This window comes from Myiozetetes cayanensis, unplaced genomic scaffold, assembly GCF_022539395.1.
Source record: "Myiozetetes cayanensis isolate MyiCay16 unplaced genomic scaffold, myiCay2020 scf5-8, whole genome shotgun sequence".
Taxonomy (NCBI): Eukaryota; Metazoa; Chordata; class Aves; order Passeriformes; family Tyrannidae; genus Myiozetetes; species Myiozetetes cayanensis.
Genome location: NW_026087742.1, coordinates 60,028,773 through 60,050,688, shown reverse-complemented (window position 1 = coordinate 60,050,688; position 21,916 = coordinate 60,028,773). Strand labels below are relative to the sequence as shown.

Below are 21,916 nucleotides of genomic sequence, written 5' to 3'. Positions count from 1 at the left end.
TTTGCTTAAAGCAGAAGTCTGCAGAACAATCTCTGCATTTCAGGAGGAGGGGAAGGAGGACAAAAAACTGCCCTGTGCAGAGAAGTGGAAGCAGTAAAATGAACGACTCTTATACATCAACGTGAGCAGGAACAAACGGAAGGAGGAGTCCCCCTGAGCCCACCCAGCCCTAGAAGCAGAGGGCAGATAATTTACTGTCACTAAAGGACTGGCAGGAGACATTAACAATGCGAGTAGCAAAGGTGCAGGAACCACATCTGCAGTTACCCAGCAGTTACCAGCTTGATCCTCTTCCTAGTTTAGCTGCAAAATTCATTTATTTTCCATCCCCAACCCATCATTCCCAGTGTTAAGCTCTCCAAACACCATCTCTCACAAGAAACCATCAATCACAGGGATAGTCACTAAAGGCTTTCTGCAAATAATATAGTTTAATTGTAACTACAGTAAAGATTTTCTATATACATTATGTTCACTGCGTAGGATATTATAGATTTGCCATGCATGTTTTATTGCACATATAAATATTGTACAAAGGTTCATGAAGGTTCTCTTTTTAGCCATACAGGTTAAGACTGCATAAAAAAAGCTGTATTACAAAATATTTAGAGCTATTTATTTACAGCCAACTTCAAGCAAATACTGAAAGACACTATCAGAAGAAAAAAACCAAAATTTTAATTATGAAAAAACAAGATTTGTCAAAATAATAATTACAAAGCTTCATGTTGACATATATACATTGTAAAAAAATACTCAGGAAACCTGCATTTTATCCCTCAAGATGCAGAAATCAATATTCCTATTTTTATACTCAATCCTTGAATGCTTTTAAGATTTGATAAACTCTGACTTGAAAACTTAATTTTCTTTACATTGCTCTTGCTTTTGACAAAACAGATATTTGTGCAGCTCTGTAAAATATTAAAATACATTTTCATTTAGTGTTAAAGTGCACAGTACATTTTAAAGGAAACAATAAGCTAGCTGCCAATCAAAATTACAATTTAAGTCGATGTTCCCTCTATAAAATTAATGCTTTTGCTTTGGTTGAAGTAACTGGATATTCCACGCATACTGGATGCCTCATTGTCTGCGAGCCCACTTTCCTCCTCCTAACACTTTGCTGTCACTACACACCAGCACGGCAGCAATTTGTGGTATCAAAGCGCATGGTCTGTGTTCAAATACCGTGTGAGCCATTAAAAATCTGCCACTGGAACAGTGGTGGGTTTGAATGCAGTGTTTGTGAATGGGTGTGAAACTGCCTGGATAGGTGGTAGTGACAAGTGTGTATCATTCTTCCCAAAAGTTTTTATGTGATAGTTCTCTCCACATGCTCTTGCTTAAATGTTTAATCCTCCCACCACATTGCCTCTTTTTTTGCCACTCTGCATTTCCAACTACCTGCCTGTGTGTCCCCTGCCTGCTTGCCTTTCACCACGTGCAGCTTCCCCATCCTGCTTGCCCAGGTCCCATCACTGGCCTCTCGTATGAATGAAAAATGGATGTTCCAGATAGTGTGAGAATCGCTGTGCTGGACCTTTTTGATCTAAAATGCGTGATGTCTTAATAATAAATTATGCTTTTAAAAATCTCTTCAAAAACCATGAAGTGGTAAAAAGGAGAAGAACCTTCCTTATTTCCTATTGCTGACATGGGATTAGAGGTCTGATCCTGCAAACATGGACTACAGAACATTGTGCTTAATTCTGCGGAGACTCTTAAGGAGAAGCACTGTACCCAGCAGCGGGTAAGGTCTAGAAGATCCCATCTTTGAGACTGCCTTTGGCAATTTTAGTAATTTTATCTCCTCTTGAAGGAATCACTGAAGAAAACAAATTAATTTTTTGGCTATCTGGTGAATCTTGCTAATGGTCTTGTGCTATGTTTTTGTATTCGTTCTGTAGTGCCGTAGTCCTTAAAAGAAATCAAGTTACAGTGCAAAATTTTATTTCAAGACACGTGATCCTAATGCATATCATTCAGTTTGTTGTGGCAAAAGTTAAATGTCTTGTGCATAGTAAAATAAGCAATCAAAAATATTTGTTCACATTTATTGTTCAAGTTTACATATTTCCTTTTTTCGTTTTTGTTTTTAAACATCTATATACAAATAAAATGGGTGTGCTCTCAGTTTCAGCCGATTTAGTGGAGTGAGGGGAGAAGTGCTACTGGAATGTAGGAAACTCAATGGAATGCAGACAATTTTTTACCAATGTTCCACAGATCAAGAAATAAAGAATTCCATTCCAGCTAGCTCTTCTTTTAATAAAAGCACCTATTTTGTTTGCTTTTTTTATCTTGCATGTTAGAAAATACAATTTTTGAAGATCTAGAGCTACTGCACACCAAGTAGAATAAAAAATAACTATTTATATTAAAATAAAGTGTTTAACCACAAAAAAAGCAGTAATAAAATACAGTTTCCTAATTTACATTCTGCATCCAAAGGATGAATAACAACTCACTAATAAATAATATTTATATAAATATTTTATGTCTGGATATTTTTAAAAGGCAATAGCCTGACACAACTGCAGAAAAACCTAACGTGGTAGCCAGTCTGATTTACTCTCCCTTCTCCCTCCCCCCAAATGATTACAGCAATTCTTAGTTTAATAATACCAAGGTATCTTGCTGCAAGACAGCTGTGTGCTCCACACATTTTTAAGTGGCAGAGAGGTGGTTGTTTTAGTAAAGTACTGTACAAAGTGAGCTGTAAAAGCAGTGAAGTGCCAACTTCCTCTAGAAAGTGTTTCTGTTTAGTTTCTGCTCTGTAGTTTGACACGTATGTACAGTCTGAAACACAGTTTTAAAATGAAAAGTGTAAGAATACTCTTGGAGTACTGGGGGTTTTTTTTCAATGCAGTTTGAACAGACGGGCAGTTTTTTGATTCTTTCATGGCACAGTGGAGCTGGTAACAGCAGAGAGTAGTTTCATGTGAATAAAGCTTGTTTCACTGTGGTTACATCTAGCAATGCTTGAACTGTTATGCTCACTTTTACCAAGCCCTTTTCTTCCAGGATGTGATGTGGTAGGCAGAGCTTTTCCTAGGGGAAAAAAAAAAACAACAAAGGAGTAAAGATTAAGATACTCAGTACACACTGCAAAACCTTGCTTTACATGATCACATTTGGAACACAAAGCCCAGCAAGCAGGAACTGTTTCCTATTTTTAATTAAAAAGAACATCCTGTGATTTTTACAGAAAGTCTCTGATTTTGCTTTCATTACACCTATAAGTTAGTGAGAGATCTGCTAATATTCTGGGCCTCAGAAACCAACCTGTTCTGCGGTCATTACAGCACGTAAACACATTAACTAAGGCGAGGGCCAGCAAGCACACATCCAACTTTTGCCTACAAAGCAAGATAACACAGCATTTGCCTTGTTACTACATGAGTGTAAGTCTGGGGACAGAAGGCGGGTTTTGACAAAAAGCATTCTACCACTGGGCTCTAGAGAGGTAGGGCTTAGTCCCAAGATATGCACCTTAAAAGCTGTGCACTAGCATTTACACAAAAGTGTGTGCAATGCTGTGCATTCAGTGGGCAAAGTGTTTCATTCCAAGTATTATCTCCGTATTTGAAATATCCAGGAATCAACTTTATTCACCATAAGGACACATCAATCATGGCCAAGATGAAACGTACTGGCTGTCCACAGAAGCTATTATACCAGACAGTAGTCAAGCAGTAAATACTGTATCTCCTACAGGGAACAAGACACTCACCAGTGAATAATTAGAGAAAGCCTTGCTTGGAGAGGCAGCCTAGTGTCATGACTGGCTCTCTCTTTAAAAAGTTGTTTTTCTTAATGTAACTGGGTATTCTTGTTAATGAAATCAATGAAATTATGAAATCAGGCAGCAGGTTTATAATAAATAAATGGAAGAGCTAGACTGCATCACATAAACCATAATCACAGCCGTGACACTCGTTACCACAACATGAAAGCCAAAAGCGTAAGTGGGATGACAAAAATATACAGATAAAATAAACCCCCGAACAACGCTATTAAACACAAAGACATGGAAACAGTGTCTGCTCAACTGCATGTCACATTGCTTTAAGCTTGAAAAGTCACCATCTATGTGGTCTAACCTTCTCCTCCTTTCCTATGCATCCATACGTAACCATCGGCAGACTCGGGATCCTGATCTTTTGGAAAGAGATAGTTTTGATATTCTCACTATTGAATATCTTAGCTATTCAATAAACTTTTAGCTTTTAAAATTACTGATGCATTTCAGATCCTATTTTAATTAACTGCCTGTCTTCTACTGAATATTCTTCTTGCTTCTGCATGTTAACTAAGATTCCCTGATTTTACCTTTATACAATTTATGTTCTTTTCCCACACTTTCTTATACTGATTATTTCTTCAATTTAAACATTACTAATCTCTTCAACACATTTTTTCAGCTCTAGTCCCTCCCCTGACTCCTACGGACCCCTTAAAACTAAATATAATACTCAAAATTATTGAACTGGGACACAAAAGTACAATTTATACATCGTTTGTAGTACTATGTTATGCAGCTATGATTAATTGTTTTTGTCTGCTTCCACTGTTGTCCAGTCCTTGTTCAGGAAAACTCTCCCCAGTGGGCCACAGCTCCATCAAGAAAGTACCAGTATTAAATAGCTGTTGCACTGCTGCTGATATTTATGACTTTCTTTCGTTAATGAGTATTTCCTTTATCCATAACCAACATTTAGCTTGCTTAAATTTTTGGTGAAGTTCTTCACACCCCACCCCAGCCTCAATGGGGGGAAAAAAACCCGCAAAACTTACCTATTAACTACGGAACCTAAAAATGAGAGCCAAACGATTCAAAATCATGGCATCTGATACTGGTAACTCTAATTTACCTATGTTTTACTTACATTTTATATTTACTACTTAATATTTTATGTTTGAGAGTTTTTTTTTATGACCCAAGAAACCACTTCAAACAGATAATCTTCAAGAAACTTGGCTGAGTAGGTGTGCAGGAGATGGACAACACATATTTTCCCATAGGGAAGATGCTCTAACATTCTGGTGATCTGCTAATGCTGCGTTTCCACTTCCATTGAGTTTGTTGATTCAGATTCACGTTGACCAAACAGTTGTGGCAAAATGCCTCCTGCTGCTGTCTGCCATCCTGACCCTCTCTGCTGCAGCTCCTTGCCCCCTCAGCACAAAGAACTACCCCCATCTTACAGCCATTCCAGGTCATCACTCGCATTTCCATTCCAAACCTGCCCTAAATTGCTCATTAAGTTAAGACACTGAGTTCTGCAGTTTCAATCCTGTTTGTTCTTCTGACTGAAATACTGACCTGCAAGCTGTCAGAGATGGTTCTCCCCAACTTTTATTCCTCTGTGAAAAAAGTACCTTTCCCAGAGAAATATATAAACATATTTTAGAGAACCTACAAGAGCAGGTAGAGATAACAATATGAAATAAAAGGGGGAAAAAAAGCCTTCCAAATATTTCTATTTTAAATGTGTTATTTCTACTAGACATTTTGCTAATCTAATGCCTTGAAACAGTTCATATAAAAATCTACAATGCTCTGATTTGGATAATTTAAAAAAAAATCCTGTTTGAGAATGCAAATCACACACATGAAGTGCTATTCTTTCCACTCTCTTCTGCTTCTTTTCATTGGCCTTGCATAGTAGGGTCTTGTTCCACAGACTGGTAGATTTTTAGTATAAAACCTCGATGCAATGAGATTTTTCTCTTTTAAAAAACAATACATTATCTAATTCTTTTAAATACAGTATAGTAATTTAGTTTATATAAAGCAACTTCTCTCCCGCTGCTGTATTTACAAGATACACACTCCCATCAGGAAAGCTGGTCAAGGAGCTCTATAAAAAATAGGACTGTACAACTGTGTTCTAGGACTGAGAAGTCTCCCAGCATGTAACATTTTATACTATACATCATTCTTTATCAGTGCTTGAAACATATAATTGACAGCCTTCTCTTATGAAGCAGATGGAACTTGGCTAATGTTTTATAACTCTGCAGATAAACACGTGGCTATGATGAACTTTCCAAACTTGACAATGAGACAGACACCATCTCCTAAAAACAACAGACTTCATGCTAACGTGTCACAAATCGTTCTTTTATCTAAGCCCTAAGCACTATCTTCAAAACTTTGTAAATGGCTTTCATCGGCCCTGCCTCACACACTTTTCAAATCAGAGTTTATGAATCATGTATTTACCTCTCAGAACAAGAAAAATTGAATCCTGCCAAGGATGGAATCCAGAGCACACCAATAAAAACTCATCATAACAGCAGTTACTTGGGGCCAAGATCCCAGGGATGTCTGTACTCAGGTTCAGCCACTGTCCCTGCAGCACAGTCCATTTTCCACGCTCTGCCTCACTCCCTAACCCACTAAAACTGCTTTCTGGAAACCATTGACACCAGAGCTGTGAAACTGCAAGCCATAAAGATTTTGAAACTTTTCTTTAATCTTGGCATTTTGAGGCAATATGCCTGACCAAGCAAGAGGAAAACTTACCCATGACTGTGGAAATTCAGCCTCACCCACTTCTCTCAACCTTTGATAAAATTTTTGTCCCTTTTACAATAGATTCAAATCCATAACACTTCAATATATAAGTATTTCTTGTCTCTCTAAAAACACCCCTCTTGAAACCATCACTGAACAAACCCCAGAAAAACAGACAGAAGAACTGGCTACTAATTCTCAAGACCAGCCTAAAAGCCTTTTAAAACAACTGTGGTGGGAAGGGCTGCCACTACACTCATAGTAGCATCTCCCTTCTCTATCTACTATAAAAATTAAGTTCTAATATATTATTAAATTTTTTTTCTCCCTAAGAACACAAAAGAACTTATATACTTGTTGCAAGCAAACCACTTTCTACAGACTCACAGCCCTTTTGAATGGATACAGATGTTTTCAAACTCAGCATGAAGCAAAAGAACAAACCCCTCCTGATGGCAAAAATATTGAAAAGTGCACACAAAAAGGAGGCAGCAGCCAGGAGGTTGAATCACAAACCAACACAGAGAGACAGTACAACAGGTGTATCCACTAACATACACGTGTGCATGTGCTTGCCAGAGCAAGTTTCTAATCCTGGAACAAAATGTCTGAATTAGACAGCGTAGAAGAAAGCCAGGAATACACAAGGACACTAATCCCACAAGGATACGTGACACACTCCACAGACACATCTATTTTCGTTGACACCACATGACTTCAAAGTCAAGACAACTGCTAGAATTAGTTTATGGTAGGCCAAGCAGCTTGGCAATTCAGATGGAGTAAGTATTTATCAAAAAAGACATTGCTGCCATAATATCAGATGGGCAAGCAGTAAAGTGACCACATCATAATAACAGCAGGGTCCAACTGTATTTCTTAGTAAAAATAAAGAGATAAGGCATTCTACAATTTGGCAACATCTTTCTTCCCTGTTATTTGTAGAATATGTCATTTCAGATCTACAGGGGAAAAATAAAATACTCATTAAAAAATGTAATACTGGAAGATGCAATTTCTCCAAGCAATTTAAATTAAAAAAACTAAGTTCATGTAACGCACAACATTTCATGTTTGGAGCCAACTACTCTGAAATGGGAGGTCACTAAAAGAAACATCAGGGCATTACGTTTAACCAAACTTATGTCCACTACACAAAACTTTTGACATTTTGTTAGGTCAAGGTCAATTTTCTTTCTAGAGACTTGAAAAAGCTATAGCAAATATTTACTTTTTCATATAAGAAAATTTGAAATTATGTCTTTCTATATATTTTTCAACAATTACTGTTGATGTCTGTGTGTGTCCAAATGCTCTGAAGGTACCATTTGAAGTACAAAAGAAAAGAGTGGAAGATTAAAAAAGCACAGGCATATTTTGGTTTTTTCTTTTAATTTCCAATGGAAAGATTAGTATATTTTCTAAAGTGTACATTTATGGCCAGATCTAACAAAGAAAAAAAAACCCAACAAATCCTTAGACCTTCAATACTATGGCTGCAATTTTGTATTTGGAGGAATAGCCAATTAGATGTCTGGATATGTGCATTTTCTGATGACTCAATAAATTGCAAATATTTACAGAATTGTAACTGTAGATGGTGGGCTTCAGAGTCTTTATAAATTGTAGCCTTCAATCATAAAATTTTAAAAGTAGACCCTATATTTTACAAAAATGTCTCATAGTTTTATTCTAACATGTTTAGAAAACAATGCCCCAAAACTGCAAGGAACAAAAATCTTAATAAAGACAGACACACATGAAACATTACAAGAAAATGAATACTTAAGGGGAAATATCAATTAGGCCATATCCTTATACATTTCATTCTGAGAGACAGAGTGATGAAATGAGTGCTTTGTATCATCAAAGTAGAATAGTTCATTACCTTAAAGTATTTTTCTACCACTCTTTCTGCGTAAAGCAGCTTATGTGCTAGAAATGGTAAAGGTTCATAAACCCAGTTGCACTATTTTTATCTCAGCCTTCATATAGGACCCTTTTTTTGGTTTGGTTGTGTTTGTTTGGTTGGTTGTTGTTGTTGTTGGTTTGGGGTTTTTTTGTAACAGGAATAAAATTAAAAAAAAAACCTGATATAGCAATACTTTGGAAACTTATGAATGTATATTGAGTAAAAAACTGTACTGCATATTTGCTCAGATCTACTTCAATCCCCATTCACATTAAGCATAACTTTCAGAAAACTTATTAGGAACATAATGGGATCTATATACAGCTATCAGCTGTAAAAACTTGCTAATATACAAGCAAGAGGCATTTGAAGGACTATTACACTGCATTACAGTACACTTGAAAAGAAGGCCAAATCCTCACATCAAAATACCACTTTCAATCCAGTGCAAACACATTTTACCTGCAAGTATATCCACTACAAGTTGTATTTATTACTTTATTGCAGTATGGATGAGATGACCTCCACAGGATAAACCAGCAATCAATATGGTGGATACAGTACAGATTGGAAACCAATTTATTAAGAAATCATGGTTTGAAAATCTCTGATGATCATTGCAATGGAAAAAAAAAATGAATGGGAAAAGAAACAGAGCAGCAAATATAATTAATGTTATTAATGAATATGGGGGTGAACCACAGTACACAGTTTTTTTAAACCCCAGGTGATCAACTTATGTGACTGGCTGTGAGAAGTAAATACCAATTGTGTATGACTGAATGTCGCCACATTGGGATCTCTCAAAGGTGAAGAACCACCAAACAGTCGAACTGTTTGTTTCCCAAGTACTGAAGCCACAGGAACAGCAGCACAGAAACAAGACTCTGAATTTAACAAAGAACCCAGTAGAGTAGATTAACCAGCTACATCTATGTTTCAGTTTTCACTTCCCCACTTAGTGGAAGAATTACTGCCTTCAGGGATGAGCACACAGATTTTCATGTTTTCATTATATTTGAAATAATATTTTGAGAAACTTTACTATAATCACATTTAGAAAATGTAAGGGCATATTTCATTATTTGTTTCCATGTAAGATTTATATATATTTGGAAGTGTAATCAATAACAACCCAAAAAAATTACAAAACTGGATAAGGTACATGTATGATAGCACAGTTGTGCTTGCTATGAAGTAAGTATATATTGTCACAGTCTCATTCAAGACAGCTTCACCATCTCTAATTACAAGAAAATGCCTGTAACATTATACTTTAGTTACTGTATATTGTCATAGCTGAGAACCCATAGAAAATGTACTCTAAGTAACTAAACAACAGCTCTGTTTGCATGGTAAGCATATGAAAAGTTAAAACTTTGACAAGTGTTGGAATTATGTGCCACCATGACTGGGATAGATTCATCTGGTCTACACTGGCATGATATTAGTTCAGTTTCTAACCCAGTGTCTACTCTGATAAAACATTCAAAAAGAATGAAGACATGAACTTCCATTTCTGCACACTGAAAATGCTAAACACACTAATCTACTCCTTCTCTTACCTGCTACACCAAAGTTACTGGTTACGGTGGATAATCAGATGTGATATTAGACAACGAGACAGATGTGTACTACAGGATGGTAGCAAAACCTTTCTCCAAATGACTTTTTAACTTCAAAAAATGTACTCATGCATGCAGTTCAGCACTACATAAGAAGGGCACAACACACAGCATCAACAGGAGACCTGTTTGCCGCTTATGGGAGCAGTAGTGAAATCTCAGCCCTACAGAAAACATCACTTTTGCCTCAATCACCTACGCTGGATTATAGAGAAACACAGAATTAAACAGATTCTGAACTGATTCAAGCATTATGTCACTTTCTCAGTTTCAGTAGAAAAGCAACATTGTTAAAACAAGAAAATCAATATCAAGACAAAGATCCGACGAAAGCGGAAGCTTAAACGTCAAGCTCTGACTCTGAGTAAACAAGTGTCTGGTATTGGTATCACTGAAACCAGGCACACAGTTAAAAGACAGGCCTGTGCAGGATGAGAGCACAAGTCTATAGCTGCCCACCCGAATAACTAGTACCAATTCTCAAGTATCAAGAGCTTAGGAGGGCTCACTACTGAACTTGTCTGGTCCCAGATGACAGACACCTTTACGAAACAGTTGTTATACGTATGCAGTGGAAGCTGCTAGACACTAAATCCTTCGAAGTATTTGATTTATCTATTGTCTGAAATTAATTTTTTAATCCGAAAATACATACCTAATGATACATTTCAAACTATATATGTATATATATATGTGTGGATATATATATAAGCCACAGAAACTAGGGATAGAACTGCGCTTGGAATTTTTTTTACAAAATTTTACAAGTATCTATGGAATGGGGATATTTATAGTGCAGCATTAAATCATAGCCACATGGCCAGAATAATCAGTAACATTTAAGTTCCTATGCTAGTTATCCACTAAAAGTTTATAGGTAATTTTATTATACACTAGACAGTGATAAGTGAATGCATGTATTGCCAAGACATGAAACTGAGGTCCTTTGGTTAGATAGCCTGAGACTACGTTACAAATTTAGTCAGCAGCATCTAGGCCAATACTGCAATGTCATTATAGGTTTATATTTTTCAATCAATTTTCATTTGTATATTTCATGTCAACAAGGAGCAAAACAACAAAAAAAATTGTCTTATTTGAAGTTTTACAGTAGATGAACAGAACACAGAACTAGAAGGGAAATGGAGGTCATCAGTCTGGCAGTCCAACCATAGGCAGAATTCAAACATACCAAAACACCTCCTGGCTAATGAATGTCTAACCTTTCCTTTAAAACCTCCCAGGATAGAAAAGCTGGAGTCTGCCCAGATGATCTGTTTTCTGAGCTACACTGTCTTTGCTATAAACACACACAAACAAACAAACAGTGCCTGCATTTTCACAGGTGATGAAACAGAGAAGATAGTGACGTGACTTGCTTGACGCCACACATAAGATGGCAGATACAGGAGTCTAACAGCTTATCCTCAGTCTGTCTTACTGTGTCACGTGTAATGTATGATCTTCATCCTGAAACATTCTCAAGTCCCTGCATTCTATGGCTTGCTCGTACCCACTGCTAACTTACAGTCATCTTTGGGGTGTAATGTAGCAAGTTTTGAAAGCAGTACAACACTGCTTTGTGCGGCAGAAGAAAAAGATTATTCTATGGAATCTGGAGAAAACCAAAATATAAGTAAGAACACATAACTACTCCAGCATGGAATTTAATCAGAACAGGAGAGATGAACAACAATCTTTAAAGTTACAGTACTCTTGTTAATATAAAGAATTAAAAAACCCCAGTAATTTGAAAGATAGTTCTCTAAGTGCTTGTAATACAACATATGCCGAGATAAACGGCACCAATACAGAAAATACTATTATCTGTTAAAGTGCCACCTCAGTTGCTTCCATATCTGCAGCATTCTCAGATTTTCACAAAAAGAAAGAGGCTTAGTTCTGTCTAGCTTGTGATACACATCTAGCCTACACCCAAAAGTGGAATAAGAGTAGCTTCACTGCTTTAACACATTTAGCGTGTAGTCTAGGCAACATGAAAGAAAAACTATAAATATAGAGGTACATAAGTTCTTAAACTAGAGCTAGAGGTGATAGAAGACATGGGACTTGCCTTCAAGATGCTACTCCTTCTCTCTCCTATTTCAAGAGATTAATAAAGATATTACAAGGAAGGGAAGCAAGGGAAAGGGAGGAGTTTGTAAGGCAAAGGAAGGAAATTAAGTACCTGTAATTTGTCAGAGACAAAGCAGAAAGTTTTTGTGCACATGCGAACAGGTTATGCTGTTAGCAAATTCCAGTGATAAGTTATATACATCAAGACTATAAAAAGTATATGGAAAAGACAAAAGCCTAATAGATCCCAGGAGCGAAAAGTAGAAGTTGATTGTGGGGGTTTCTCCCCGAGGGCGAGCAGAGTGTCAACAGTCTTTCGAATGTGACGAATATCCGACTGCAGGATGTCATACGGAGAGCAGAGGTCAGCCTATCCCGAAGGGCAGCCATTAGAACAGAAAAAGAGTGCAAAAAATTAAAAATACAAAAATAGAAAGATATTGATAAATAAACTATCACAATATTCTAGCATAAACACGTAGGAATAGCTTCTTCTGAGTATTGCCTTACTCACTAGGCATCCCATCTTTCTTTTATTTCCTCTAAATACTGAAGCTATCATATAACATCAGAATGTTAAGCTAGAAGAGTTCAGGCCTTCAAATCCTTCCAAAATTATGCCCAGATTCACAAGGGTGAGGAGGTGCATGTGATCCACTCATTCCACTGAGATCTGCACACCTTTGGCCATCTGGGCCTCATTCAAATGCTTAAATGGAACCAGCTGTAAAATCCAACTTATATAACAGCAAACAGTGGGTTAGAAAGCTGTTAAAAGCACAAGCAGCAGCAATATGAAGCATCGAGAAAAAGTACTTACAGAAATCATTAGAAGTGTGCAAAATTCTCTAAAGTAATAATTTAAAACTTAGAATTCAAATATCAACTTAAATGATACTGTGGGATAGAAACTGAAAAAGTCAATGCAGCACTAACTATACTTAACTTTAATAGTTTCTAGACTGCAGAATTGGATGTTAAATTCCTTAGGTAGCATTTTCTAAATTATTAGCAGGTTAGATTCCCATACCTTCTTTGGAAAGTATCAATGACTCGATGTGGCAATTTACTCTAGACTAGTCACACAAAATGAAGTGTAATATGTAATAATAATATCAATATGCTCACATTATATTTAACATTAAAATCAAAGAAAGCAACACTAGTACTTTCAAAACACAATCTAAGATACACCATTTTACATTGCAAATAAGGCCTTACTAAGACTATGAATACTTACTGAATAAAATTACATGTAATAAGAGTTTCCCTGTTTGAGAGGAAGCAGCAGCTTTTCATTCTCACTTCCTTAATGAAGTCACAGTACACCAAATAAGCCAAGACATGGAAGTTCAATGTCTGTTTTCTGTTAGTAAAAAGTTTCTGGGTCCAGTTTGAAATAAAATTAACTTTAAAATATTCAAAAAGGCCTTCTATCCTGAAATGTGACTAGTAAAACTGGAAGTCAGAACTGTCATTCATACGCAACGAAAAGAGTGACACTTTTTTTTTTTTTGCTTAACCAGGAGTCAAAAGCTGCAAAATTTTGTTACTCAGGCCAGCAGATACAGAGGGGGTAAACCAACCTGCCTAGCAACAACACTGTTTTTGCAGTCATTTTTCAGAATTTTTTTAACTCAAAACTCTAGTGTGATAACAGACTTCGATGCAACTGCATTTGTCATTTTCTAGAGTATGAAAACTCACAAACATCACAAAACATGCTGATCTTGCTTAAAAATGGGATAGGATAAGTACTGTATTCAAGAACACCTACATCCACAAGCTGCTTACCAGAGAAACAAGTTTTAGGGTAAACCACTCGGGACTACCAACTGTGTAATATACTGCACTTTTACCAAAGACACCAATAAACCCAGCAAATGCTGGATGAATTTTGTAAGAGCACATAAGACTCAATTCCTACCTGTTGCAAATATATCCCAAAAATAAATATCTATGATACATTTAACTTAAATTTACATTAAAAGAAATTTGCCAGAACTTTAAAACAAGGAACGTTTTTTAATTTTTGTCCCAGAACCCCCAAAACAATGCCAACAATCCCTACTGCTGTCAAATGGAGAAGGAAGTAATTTCAGAGTTAGAGAACGAGAGTTGATAATAGGTTGAATTTTTACAGAGAGTGATGAACTTGTTAACCAGAGATTAACATCCCAAGAAGCATACAGGAGAAGCCAGAGCGTACATAAACAGCCAAGACATGCAGAAGAAACTTCCTTACAGAAACTGTCATGCTGTGTTTTAGTGGAATTCAGTGAAATCTGGCAAAGTCCTAGAAATATCTGATTACTTTTGTGTGTTCTGTGACAATGGATAATTTAGTGTTACATTCATTCTTTATGTAAAATGTTTATATTTCATGTATTTTAAACTTCTGTAATGTAGCTGTGGATAGAAAAATAAATAGTTTTTCAGTAATGGTGAATATATTTCCACTGCAGTTACCAGGATTTTTCTGATGATGTGAAATAAAAATATGAAACTAAAACAAGACATCTTCAAATACTGAAAAAGTACATGACTTCAACTCAAGTCTCAAAGACAACCACCCACCCACCCATCCATTGCAAGCACTGCCCTTCTTATTTACGGGATTGCAATTACTGCTGGTAAGAACTAAAAAGGTACATATACTTAATCATTACATTTACGGACTGACTTTTTATGTCTGTGAAGCCATATGATGAAATCATACAGCTGTCAAAATCATGCACACAGAAGAAACACAGTAAGACAGAAGTGGAACAACAAAAGCATAACCAGCTGCTTGTGTGCACAAACCACCCTCATTCTACATGCCCCAGCAGTGACTGTGAAAACAGACAGCATTTCAGAACCAACCTCCTCAAATTTTGACCCTGGTAAAAAAAATCAAGAGTAAGTTTGCAGAAGTGCATTAAGGAATGAAATCTGTAGTGCATATGCACTGTATTCAAAACCCAAATGAAAGGAACCTCAGAATTATGCTTTCAGAACTCCAGCTGACAGAGTACTGAACCACTTAACTCCACACTGTAGGTCAAACGATGTACATTACCGAGTCCAGAAGGAAAGGGTGGAAAAAGGAGTCATATCTCATAAAACTTACTGCAACTTCATGGATGTCTCATGATGAAACTATGAAGAAGTAACTGATTATGTGAAGTGATCAGAAAACAAGCATAAGTGGCAATGATAATATACCTTTCATTAAACTGAAACATGATTACCAATTGATCAACTAACAGGTGGACAGAAGGTAAAACACTTTACACTCAACTGCTTAGTTGCTTCCTTTACTTTGTTCTGCTACTTTTAGAATATGAAAGCCTCCTTTTTTTTTTTATTTTATTGTTTTACTTAATTTTCAATTCCTACACTAACACGGATTTTTAGAATAATTCTGCCTGACATTGCACCATAGTGGACCTGGTTTTCTGAGGACGAGGTTGAAAGGCAGTAATAGATTCATTTGCAGGACTCGAAAGTCACAGGAAGGGTCACAGCTAAATCTTTTGTAATCTGCATCTTCATATGATAACTTGAATCTAAAAGGCCATTTCTTACCATCACACTCTTTTCTGTTGAGTATGTTTACACTATGTAACTGACTGGAAATTTGAGAGACATGGTAGAAGTCTTCCATTCCCACCCAAGATATAATTTGTCCCACTAAACCACGTTGCATCAGTACTGATGCACTGGAATACAGAATCTTGGGTAAACTCTTTCTGGAACACTTGGTTGTGAAAGGTTTCATTTTATCACTACTTTTTATCAACAGAAATTACTGTTCTAGTACTAATCAAGATAACATAAGTCTATCTTTTTTTCGAGCTATATGAAGAATAAGAAGGTGTGTGTGTATGTGGGGAAAGTTCTTCTTTCCTTTTAAAAAAATTAAGCTAATTTCTCTGACCCGAAGAGGCCCCAAAAAGGGCCAAAAGACTTAAGATATTGCATTAGTGTAATCTGCATATCAAAAAAAACATGCGTCTTTGTAAAAAGCTAATTTCACAGACACTGAAAATACTTTGTTCATTTTCTTTTGAAAAAATGCTTAGAAGATCCTACTTCTGATATGCCTTCTTTGTTCATAGTTGAGAATGAGAAGAAATGCAACCCAAAACTTGTAGCTTTTGCCTTTCAAATAACATACTGAATTTACAGCTTTGTTTTGGTCTAAATCTTACTTGTAATAAAAGTATCATTCAGCCCACCAAAAAACAAATGCTTTTTCCTTTTGACAGGAATATTTGTTAACACTACTGAAAGTGTATAAGAAAAAATACTCTGTAATATAGTTACCAATAATAACAGCTCAAATTTAATTAAGTTATTAATTTGCAGGTTAAAATGGAAAAGTCTACTTTTTTGCTACAGTATGAATACTGATGTGGCAATGACAATTCAAAGAAATGTGTATGAAAGTTTTTGCAATTATTTACATATATTGCTATTGGTTCTATGAAAGAGCAGGTGAAATCAAAATACTTCCATAACTTCATAGACATACTCATGTGATAATGATTCACTCTTCTTATAATTTTTAAAACCTCTGGGATGAGATGCTACCAGGAAGATTAAAACTGCACTGGAAGTGGTACATTTGACACTTTGAAGCCCACAGGCTTCTGTTGCTTAGAGGCAACAGAAAAAATAAAAAAATAGCTTTTTTTTAAACCCATAAAGCATGAGAGGGTGTGTACAATATAGGTGAACATTTTTGGGTAAGCAGCATGGGTGGCATCATTTGTGGGTCCATACGACATTAACGATGTAGTCCAGTGAATGGCACCATCCAAATAGTGCATGTCACTGAGAAATACAGTAGGAACAGTAGCCCTTTTTATCACACATATACTGCCACTTGCCTGCTTATTTAATCAGTATCAGCCAGAAAGTCAGACTGTTTGTCACTCTACCACTATTACAGAGGAGATTAGGTAATTGGGTGGGGTTTAGTTAACAATGCAAAATAAAGTATTCCTTTGTAATTTTCCAAGAGACAAAGATTGTACCTTTTTGTCAGATACCTCTCAAGGGACATTGCAGATATTTTCTCAATCTTCAGGCTTTCAGATACTTACCTGGCACCATTCCTTTCTCATCAAACAAACCCAATGTTTTGTCTCAAAAAATGATCTACAAGAATCTCTGATAAGGTGCTACAGTAAAGGTTAGTGGCAAAACTGGACACAACTCAATTGTCCTTCAATTCCCACACTTTTGATAGGCTGCCAGCGCAGTCAGGGCCTTGTTATTTAGTTTCTTATTAAGGGTCAGAACCATACGTTTAAAAAGATCCCTTTTGCATATGACCCAGCACATCCCTTCTGCATACAATCAGGAGCATCATACGGTCATTAAGAGAAAGCAATTTCAACATGTCCCTCATTGTACTGAAATTCTCATCTGACAGGTAATGGCTTTAGAATCATCTACATTCCCCATCACTATAAAGAGATCCCCATGTTCCTGAATTTTGTATTTGTGATTCTTTTGTCAAGATGACAATGTCTGATACTCAGTGGGACACATTTCGATACCAATTTCATTTTTCTAAACCTGTATGAAGTTTCCCAGGATCATTCTGGGCAAAGCAATTTTAACCCAAGAACCGAATGCTGAAAACCACGGAGTAAGAAACCATGCACATCAGCACAACATAGTAATTACTTAGCTATTTTCTTGTTTTCATTTGACATGATTAAACAGGGTCTTATTCCAAACCTGTGGAGTTCAGGAAACAGTATGTACTCTACTCTTTAAATAACTGAAAAGAAACCAACATGAATCATGACAATTTTAAATCCTTTAAAAACCCATGCAACAGAATTTCAAGTTAATTCTCAGGAACTGAACATGGACACAAGTAGCACCAAAAAGCCCAACATCTATGGGTATTAGGACCCAAAAGTGGAACCTATCACTTTCCCATGTAAGATGCTTGTTTTCAAAAAAAAGTAGTAACTCACTACACTCCTTTTACTCGTTTCTCCAGAGACAGTGAGGCAACATACAACTCATCAATCAAAAGCAGCATTAAGCACGCCATCTGTAGTTCTTTAGAAACTCTGACAGCTGACTGTCATACTTGCTATTACACAACTTTGCATTTCTAATACATGTCCCTCCAACACACAGCGAAGTTCTAGCATCTACCAGCTAATTCCAAACCATAATGTATTTTCAAAATCTATAGAAAATACATACATTTGCAAATTACCAACAGCTAATAAAAAAGAAAATCCTTAGAGTACTTAAAACCTATTTTATATTTACAATTGCAAGCCATTCATTTAGTGTTTAAGAGAATGAGTTTTTCTTCTCAAGAGAACTTAATGCTTATTTAGGTTCATAAGGATGGTTAGTTCATAGATCAGACTGGTGAGAAGTGGTCTAGGGCTTGAGCTTCTGTGCAGCTCTTCAAAATACACATTTTAATAAAGTTTTTTAAAAAATCCTAAAACATTCAACACTAATTTCACTGGAAGCAATAAAAAGGAGGAATAATAAATTTATATATGAAACTGTCTATTCACAAAAAACCAAAAAGGTGTCTCTCCAGAAAGTTTACTTATAGAAATTCAAAATTACAAAAAAAATCATAAAGGCTTAGCTTACCTACCCATCTGTAATATGGCTCTGCAAGGAACTTTATAAATATTTCTGTTCTATTTCCATTTCTGAAAGATCTCGTGACAGCAATGAAAACAGCTCTTGGCCTTTTCTTTCCCAACAGGCTATAGACAGAAATATCTGATTCTAATTCACTGATAACTCATGATGCATCAGAAGACACTGAGCTTTGGGGCAGCTTAAACACTCCATGTTTACAAGTCCAAAACACTGAGATTTTGATCTTCTTTGAAGTGAAATTTTACCTTTAACATGAAATCATTCTAACATAATAAATTACATAATTACAAGAATTAAATGACCTATTACAGCTTAAGAGACCCAGCCATTACACTGAATTGTAAAATTAAATTTATGATGAACCATTCATTGGAACTGTAAGATAAAGTCTCCCCCTCAAAATTCCTACAAATAGCAAAAATGATCTGCTACTTTTTCTGTCCTCCAAATCGAGTTCTAAAATACAGAAAAAACCAAAGAATTCAAATTGGAATTCTTTCCTAATGTGAAATCTTTTCATTACCATCTGCTCCCCAAGGGGATGGTGGGAGAGATCACACAAAATATTCTTTCACTTCAGCATTCTTGAAACAGATTAAAAAGAACTGCCTTCATTATACTGTCATATGTAGGCAACAGTGAAAATACATAATGCAATTTTCTTGTGTTCAGATTAAAAGGGCCTTGTATAATCCTTTTACCTTCTTTTGAGGTCACATTTTTGAAATTAACTTTTTCTTAATAAGTTCTTCTAGATCATATGCAAGTCTTTAAAATACTCCCAATAGAACTCCAGCATTCATTAGTTATAAAGATGAAAATAAATCACATGATGAATGCTGCCATTCCTAAATGAAAAGCAGAAAATATCAAACACTGCAATGTCCCTATTTCCAACTCCTGAAACACTTGTACCTGTATCACAGAACCTTATACATATGTACTTTCCACATCTAACACACAATGCTTTTCTTCAAATCACTGTGGAAATGTTTCAGTACAAGAGATTGAGTGTGCTATTAGTCACTTTTACAACGCATAAACTACCCAGTATTGTAAAAAAAGGGAAATATTGTAAAAAAAGGAAATTAAAAATGAATAAAGTTCATATTCTAAAAGCACAAGGTAAAAATGCAGTTATATTGCGCAACGAAAAAAATTAGCAAGCTTTTGGCTAATTACATATTATCTATATCACAATTCCTTACTTACTTTCCATGACAAAGATAAGGAGGAATTAGAGATAATACTGAATTACTAATTTAAGACAAAACTTGCAATTTTTAAATGCTATGACATGAGCCAGTTAAATGCACTAAAGTAGTATTAAATCACATTTAGACCAACTTTTTTTAAAAAAAGCATCTTTATTGATGAAAATCTGTGATTCATAAAGTTATCCTTCAGCTTTAAAGTAATTAACTTTTTTTAAAACTTTTTAAAGTAATTTGCACTTTTTAACATCTAGAAATTAGAGACTTAATTAAATTACCTCTGGTATCCCCAGTTTTCTACATGCATCCAAAAAGTTTTCCACATTTCTCCTGCATTTGGCCATGCTAAGTTTAGGCTGTAAAACAAAAAAAAAATAGTCTATGGCAAAAGAAGTCAAAAACATTAATTCTTTCAATTTACCTACTGCATCATTCTTGTACTGATGCTCCATTTCCACATTTCTCCTGATAACAGTGCATAAAATTCTGCTCAACATTTCTGCAAATTGAGCAATTTCTGCTCAACATCAACTCTAAAAACATCATGCCTACAAACACAGAGCAAATAAATTGTGGATGGATGCCATGTGCTTTTACTTAGCTCCTAAAGTCACCAGCACATTTAAGATCTCCACTTCTTCACATTCAGCTTGTGAGGTTCTAAAAGATGCCTGTTATAAAGATTGTTACAGACAACATTCATTTTCTGGACAACAAATAAAGTGATGAAGGATTTTAATGTACATCATGGAGAACAGACTTAACTAATTATCAGGTTCACTCCTCTTAAATTTTTTATGTACTCACAAATTTACAGTAACCATACACAATTTTAATGTCCCTGAAAAATATATTTCATATTACTGTAGAATTTCCAACATTCCCATAATTTGTCTTACTCAGGACTATTCACCAAATACTTACAGAAATATCATGTGACTAAAGAAAAAACAAATGCAAACTCGTTGCTATTTTACTTTTTCAATGCAAGGTGTGAAACAATGGTAGTTCCTGAATATCCTCCTAGTAGCAAGGACTTGAAAGAACAAATTTTCTAGGCTAAAGTAATTTGAAGGCTGTTTCAAGCAAAAGAACATAATCAATATAAAGTTGAAAGAAAATAAAAACAAATTTTAAATAAGTGCTTTTTGTTACAGAAAACACCACAAGATATTTGTATTAAAAAATTGGCAAGAGAACTAAAATTTTTGCTCCAGAAATTTGAGTTTGCATATTTTGGCAATGTCATATTTTTACGAAAGACAGAAATTATTTTAAATCAAGCAACAGCAAACAAAACTCCACTAGCCCATCTGAGAAAATATCTTTTCCTTAAATCTGTCTTCTTGGAAGTTCTTACAGACTGCCTCTAAAATCCACATGGTATTCTCAGAATCAAAGTATCTGGCAAAATTTTACTAATGTGAACATTAAAAAGAAAAAAGGCAGACAGTCTGAAAATACATAAAACCTCTTCAGAACCAGACTGTTATCAAAAACCTGGAAAAAAGATCTGTCCAAGAAAAAGGCATAAGCAGAGAAAGCACTACAGAAACTAAGTTTCAAGAAGTGCACACAGTGATTACATGGATTTTATGTCCTGAAATATTCAGGTCCTTAGGTTTGGGTAAGCCAATATTAAATCACTACAGTGCAAGTTTTTATATGGTTCTGTCTGCAAGTAAAAAGAATCATCTCTACATTTAACTCAACAGGATTAATATGCTAATATGTGCTTTAAGTGTTTTAGTAACATGGCATCTGCTAAGCCAGACACTGCTGAAGTTAACCTCATATTTTTTCAATCAACAAACAAGGGCTAATTTTCTTCTTAAAATTTGTGAGGTTTAGAATAAAAACTGATAATCACAGATTTCATACTGTTCTGAACAAAAAGACCATTATGAAAATATCTGAC

General features: G+C 35.5%; 1 protein-coding gene across 8 annotated transcripts in view; it reads right to left on the bottom strand.

Moving 5' to 3' along the window:
* Positions 1-94: 94 nt before the first annotated feature.
* The window catches only part of LRCH1 (leucine rich repeats and calponin homology domain containing 1), a 113,046-nt gene continuing 91,224 nt past the window's right edge, over positions 95-21,916 (bottom strand). For 5 of the 8 annotated variants that reach the window (XR_007631120.1, XR_007631121.1, XR_007631123.1 and 2 more), the window contains 3 exons: positions 20,277-20,354; positions 12,252-12,509; positions 413-3,054 (listed from right to left, as the gene is read on the bottom strand). Coding sequence is in view for 3 of the 8 variants with exons in the window: in XM_050334056.1 (XP_050190013.1) it covers positions 2,941-3,054; positions 20,277-20,354 (192 nt within the window). In the remaining 5 variants the exon portion in view is untranslated. Of the gene's footprint in view, positions 3,055-12,251; positions 12,510-20,276; positions 20,355-21,916 lie in introns of all 8 variants that reach the window. The other 3 variants (XM_050334056.1, XM_050334057.1, XM_050334058.1) reach the window with 2 other exon arrangements.